This window comes from Gordionus sp. m RMFG-2023, chromosome 1 (assembly GCF_954871325.1).
Source record: "Gordionus sp. m RMFG-2023 chromosome 1, tfGorSpeb1-WG-v2, whole genome shotgun sequence".
Classification (NCBI taxonomy): Eukaryota; Metazoa; Nematomorpha; class Gordioida; order Chordodea; family Parachordodidae; genus Gordionus; species Gordionus sp. m RMFG-2023.
Genome location: NC_088775.1, coordinates 26,230,903 through 26,237,786, shown reverse-complemented (window position 1 = coordinate 26,237,786; position 6,884 = coordinate 26,230,903). Strand labels below are relative to the sequence as shown.

Sequence of the window (6,884 nt, the reverse complement as noted above, 5' to 3'; positions counted from 1 at the left end):
CAGAATTTGATTGCAAGCTGACAGTGAAAGTATAATTTTTATGTATTGATCTAATCTAATAATTAAAATGGTATTTAATTAATAAAAATTTAGATAGTCTATTTTAAAATAATTAAATTAAATCTATATATCACTTAATAGAATTATAAAAGAAATTATTCAGGGGCAATCAAAAAAATTTATATTAGTTCAAGCGTATATTAAGGAGCCATCAAAAGAAGATATTTCTGCTTCAAGGGGCTATTCAGATTTTTTAGGGGTCTTGAGCCCCTGCGCGGCATTCCCTAGTGACGCCACTGGCTATATTAAGATACAAATGCTTTTAATTTGTGTAATTGTTGATAAAATATTTTATAATATTTAAATAATTAATAATAATATATTAATTTTACATTTTATAAAATATGAAAATAAATTTTTGTTATATTTTATAATACAAATTAATAAATAATAATTATTATAAAATTTATCTGAAATATTTTTTCCAACACGTGTCTGAAATGTTAGATCTGACATAAGATATAACAGGTGCAAAAATTAAATTATGAAGAAATATTTCAAAGAAATTTTTGAACAAAAATTTTCAGAAGCGGGCTTTAATAAAAAGCCTGATAAAACAGGCAAATAATTTATTATATATATATATTTATAAAACTTTAAACTATAGATGAATCTTCAAATGATTTTGAATTCTTTGAAAAATTTTTGCTACAAAATCCAAAAAAGGAAAAATATTCAGATGCCAGTAATTTATAAGAACTATAAATTAATAAATATTTTTATAAACTACTATAGATCTGGTTAAAATTGACAAAATAAACCTTAATATAAAGTCCATGGATGAAAGCCATATTGTGAGTAGATATAATTAATTTAAATTATTTTCTTGAACTAAAATAAAAGATTCATTTGTTGAATAATTATATTTTAGTTTAATTTTTTACAATTGAAAACATTTTATTAAAGATAACTTGTATATTTAATTATATTCTTATTTAAATTTATATAACTTATGAATATTTAATTGTAAATGTATATTTATTTTTTTAGAAAAATAATCAAAAGATAATTACTAAAGATGATGTTTTACAAGCTGAGAGAAAATTACAGCTTATATCTTTGGAATATCTTGTAATAAATATATTTAATTTATCATTTGGAGCGTGGAAATATTATCATCTTAATAGATTTGAGTTTTTATACATAAATTATTAACATCAATACTATTTTATATTTGTGTAAAGTTTATAAATAATAATTAAATTAAAATAGTTTTAATCAATACTCACTACATTTTATATTTAAAAAGCTTAAAAGTGAAAATGTAATGCAAGAAAAATTTCTAGATCATGAGAAGATACTGGAAGACACTATAAAAAAGATTGAAGATACATTGAATGGTAATCTAGAAAATGAAATAGATAAACTAAATCAAATTTCAAGACAACCTATTGGAGGCAATTTGAAGAAGATGTTTATTGATATTCAAAATACCTCTCAACAAATGTAAATTTTGAATTTCATTTTATATTATAGTGAATTTAATACAAATAGATTGAAATCCTTTTTTTTATAATTGTTTGATCTGTTTGGTTTTACTGGAATATATACCTTCTTAATTTCCTTGACATCAACAATTATGCATATTGGATGTGACACCTAGCCCACTGACCAGACTGCACTATGAAAATTTGAAAAAAATATAATGGGCTGGACAAATAAATTTGCATATAAAAAGATTTGGGCTGGACATTTTATAAATAAAAAATCAATCAAGACCTCACAAATCCCTATTTTTTGTATGCTAGCCTGTCAATAAAATTTTGATGTTTTTTTTTAATTTGAAGCTAATATTTAGATTAATATCATTATAAAATAAATCACAATATGCCACACAACCTTTTTTAAAAAAATAGGCACTGCGTTAGCACACACTTTTAAAAAATATAACTAACCACAAAAATATAATTTATTATGAATTTTGAAATTTAAATTCTATTTTTAAAATAAATCCAAATCAACTAGTATAATATATTAAAATTGTCAAAGCAAATGGATATTGAGGTAATAAGTCCATGTGAGACAGATTCAGCAAGAATATAAATGAAGATAAGTTACAGAAGAGAATGGAATTTTTGAAAACTTTAATAGGTTTCCATTTCCAAAATTTCAAAAGTATTTTAAAATGTATGAAAAAATCAAAATCGGGCTATAAATTTGTGTTTAAATTGTAAAAAAATATAATATCTTCTAATAATTCAGGCAGTTACAATTAAAATGTAATATAATTATTTTTTTAAAATTATTTATTGTCTTTTAATATATACACAAAAAAAATACATTATAACCTAAAAATAAAAAAGATTTTTTAGTGAATGTTTTGTAAAAGTAAAGGTAGCTAATAGCTCACTACTAGCTTTTCACAGGTTAAAGTAGTGGTACACACTCCTTTTAAAGATATCGTTTGACAACATTGAGTACCATGTGGGCCATTCCATGTCAAATCGATTAAAAAAGGCACTTTTTTGGCCGACCCCTTTTAAAATTGTTAAAAATTTCTGGAATTATTTAGATAGGTAAAAAAATTAGAAAGCCGTTTATTTAAGCTCTCTAGCACAACCTGGTTCTTGAGATATAGGGGCTCAAAGGTACAAAAAAGAGCCACTTTGGAATCTGTAAAATTTTTAAAATGCTTATATCTCAAAAACTATTTATAGTAAAAAAAATTATAATATATCATTTTGTCGGTAGAGAAATTCTCTAATGGGCTAACAAAGAATAATAAATATTGGCACCATTATAGACTTTTAACATCCGGTTTACCTAAATTGCTTTACCTATTTTTAAACAAAATAGTGAGTTTGTTTTCGAATTTTTTTTTGTGCTTTTTATTTAGAGACCTTTTATAAATATATATACGATGTCAAAACCTTGGCAACGCTATCGACTTTTCCATAATATACATTTTTACCAAAAATTGAAGAAAAAAGTAGATGGCGCTAATGGTTGAAAAATATTATTCTTAAGGAAAATGAAAATATTGATACGTTTATAAGAATTGTGATAAAATTTCCCAGTTCTGCCCTCCCCCCCCCCACTATCATTAAAGTGTTTTACATTTTTTAGATCTCTACTTTGCTACTATAGCGAGCGAATGACTCATTAGCTCGATAATATATAACAGCTGCAGTAAAATATTAGGCATATATTCGATTATATTTTGCAAAATAAATTGTTTAAAACGATCTCTCATTCTGAGAAATAATTTTAACCTGTCCGTTCAGATTAATTTTATCGTCTGTCTACCAATAACAATCTGGATTTGGAGAGTGCAAACATGTATTCTAGGTGTAGATCAATTAAAATTTTATTCTATATCACAGATGGACGTACCAAATATTAAAATGTTGCAACCCATTTAATCTACAGAGACATGCTTATTATTGCGAGAATCTAAGAAAGATTCTACCCTGGATTACCCAAAAAAATTTACCATTCAATTTAGATATGTTAATATGCTCTTCGTGGCGACAAAAATTATCAAACATTCCTTATACTTCAAATGACAATGTAGATATTGATTCTCCCCTTCATATAAAGAGGCTATTGATAACATTAATATATCCCTACAATCAAATAAGGAATCTCTCATTAAAAGAAAACGCTTATGTGAAAAGAAATATTCGAAGAAAAAAATATCTAGAGTAAAAAAAAGTTTTAACGACATAAATTATACCATTATCTTTCTTCATCAAATGATGAAAAATTCGATGAAATTGTAGATACCTTAAAAATTAAAAAAATTATATGAAAGATATTTATTATTGGAAATTTGTTGTATTATTATGTGTCTTATAGGCATATGCCCACTCTGCTCCTCAGTTAATTAGTATATTTAATAGAAAATCAAAATTTTTTATTATAAAAAGTGAAAATATCTGGTTATTGATAAATTAGCAGCAAAATTTTAACCATAATCCGTAATTTCATAAAACGCCATTTATTTTTTTGTCAATTTTTGGAGTCGATAGCGTCGCCAAGGTTTTGATATTGTATATATATTTAGCAAAGGTGTCTAAATAAAAAACAATAAAAAAAAATTCGAAAACAAACTCACTATTTTGCTTAAAAGTACAGGTAAAGCAATTTAGGAAAACTAGATGTGAAAAGCTTATAATGGCGCCAATATTTATTATTCTTTGTTAACCAATTAGAGAATTTCTTTACCTACAAAATGATATATTATAATATTTTTTACTATAAATAGTTTTTGAGATATAAGCATTTTAAAAATTTTACAGATTCCAAAGTGGCTCTTTTTTGTATCTTTGAGCCCCTATATCCCGAGAACCAGGTGTGCTAGCGAGCTAAAATAAACGGCTTTCTCACTCTTTTACCTATCTAAATAATTCCAGAAATTTTTAACAATTTTAAAAGGGGTCGGCCGAATCGTGATCGATTTGACTGGAATGACCCATTTATATTCTCTATGACTAACACTAGCTTTCATGATGAGAAAATTATTAGGCATTAACGTGACTATGAAAAAAACCAATAGCACTAACAAATTGATAAAGCACGATGAAATTTTGCAAACTTGAACGTTGGGTTAATATAGTAAGACTCTTAAAAAATCAAGCTGAAATATTTACCCAACCTATTTTTAAATATATTTTAAAACATAATGTTTTTTTTGCCCCCATGTTATCTTTCAAGTGTTAAACTTATTCAGACATTTTTCAGTGTTTTGAAATGCTTTTCAAAATAAAAAAGCTTTAAAATTAAAGTTTTTGGCTCGAATTAATGATTTTTGTGCAAAAAAATATTCAATATTTTGCTTAAAATTTTGAGCGAAAAAAATATTGAAAGAATGCTTGAATTTTTTTTTCTTCAAACTCTGCTTTTCTTTACAGACTAATACATATATTATTTTTTTACATAACAAGGAATTTGTCTAATCAAATCTGTGTCTACGAGGATTGGTCAGGCTTGGCTTATGTTCAAAGGCCAAATCAAAACATAGCTTCTCTCTCTGAATTATCGATAAAATTTAAAGAACCAGAACAATCTTCAGACTATGAAAAATCAAATATTCTTGAAAATGAATACGCGGCAAGCAAAAATATGAACGGCATAATATCTTTAAATTGATATTTTTTCGGTTCATTTTGAATAAACGATAAAAGATTTATATTGTTAATTATTTATAAAATAATTTACGCAAAACTAGTAGTATTACCTCTATTTTTTCAACTGATGTTATAATTGTTGTATTATTATATATATATTGATGTTTATAATAATATTTATATGTTATTTGGATTAATTTTATTTTATTTACATAATTTTTAGGATTATTTTTATAAAAAACAGAAATATCGACAAAATTATATATATTATTTTCTTCTAATGATTTTGAAATAAAAAAGATTAGAATAAATTAATTCGCATCAAAGATAATATCCATACCTACAATCCCCATGCCATATCTATTTTGCATAAATATTAATAATATAAATATTAATAAAAATATATTATTAATATAAGTAAGAAAAATGACATTAAAACAAACAAAAAGTTTTAAATTTTTTTTATAATATTTAAATTGGCTCCTTGGGAAGGAGGCTTTCATTTAAGATAATATAGTTTGACTTGTGTTTGGTTAGTGCTAGTGTTTGAGATATAATCCTTCCCAGCATCAACAAATTTTATAATGTATCTAGTTCTTTTAGTGGAGATGATTACTATAAAAGTATATCGGACATTTCTGTTATTTGTTGATTTGTGACTGCTCTATAAGATCTAAAAGATTCGAGTTTGTATTGAAAGGAGCTAAAGGTAAAGGAGGAGTGCCATATTATGAATTAATCCCCTTTCCATGGGGTTTTGGTAATGCCGTTAGATCGTTTTTCATCGTATTTTAAGAGGTCAAAAAGTTCTAAATGAAATCTAAGCAGATTTTAGGGCACTTTGAATAATTGGATTGGGCCTTAAGATTTGTCCTTTCCAAGAACGGCAGTGCAGTTTGAGCCATATCTTCCAGCCGACGAGAGAACGTAACCAGAACAAAAGTGTGGCTATTCAATTAATTGAGATAGATATCAAAGGCACGTGTTGCCTCTTTTTTAGTAAGTCGCAACTGAAGGGATAGTTTTGAGAAATTCGTGCCCCTAGAAATTTAATAGTAAAAAAAGAGGACGGTTGAAGGGTTAGCTTAGAGTTTCGATATAGCAGGTAATGGTCGAGATATCAAATTCCTTTTTTGCAAGGGGCTGGTAAAGGAGTTATATCATGGATCCGAGTCCATGAAGATAATTACTCTGCCCTAGGTCAAATCTTTCGTAGTTTCATGTTAACAGTTTGTTTTGTTAATAGGCAGCATAAGAAAGAGAGAGATTCGAAGTCTGCCAAATTTTGCTATGTGAGAGGCCTGAGCTAACGCATTTTTCCCAAACTTACGATTTTGAATTTCTTCCGTGACTGCCTTGATTCTGTTTGTATACGTTTAAAAGAGTAGGATATTTTTAAAAAAGGGTCCCGAGAGCATAAAATTTGTGGGGTATATCCCCCAACTTAAAAAGAAGAGTTCAATAATAAGAAAATGCAAACAGCTAAGTTTGCTCCAACGGGAATCTTAATTGGATTAGTTATTTTTCTTAATTAAAGAGCTTAAAATTGTGTGTTAGATTACGAATAGTTTAATTAACCTAAAATATATCCTATATATATTGAATAAAAAAATATTAATATTTTATCAGGAAGGAGGAGTTTAATATATTATTAATAGATATTTTAATTTAATTTTTTTCATCGTATAATATTTATAAAATGTGTATTCTATTTTTTTAAAATTTAATACCAATTTTTGAAATTTTCTAAAAATG

The 6,884-nt window shown here is 26.0% G+C and overlaps 1 protein-coding gene across 1 annotated transcript; it reads left to right on the top strand.

Moving 5' to 3' along the window:
* Positions 1-478: 478 nt before the first annotated feature.
* Positions 479-5,314, top strand: LOC135922081 (uncharacterized). The gene is made up of 6 exons (XM_065456498.1): positions 479-620; positions 668-745; positions 796-854; positions 1,051-1,131; positions 1,310-1,506; positions 4,947-5,314. Exons 1-6 carry the CDS (start codon positions 545-547, stop codon positions 5,149-5,151), a joined length of 696 nt encoding a protein of 231 aa, XP_065312570.1. The 5' UTR covers positions 479-544; the 3' UTR covers positions 5,152-5,314.
* Positions 5,315-6,884: the final 1,570 nt, after the last annotated feature.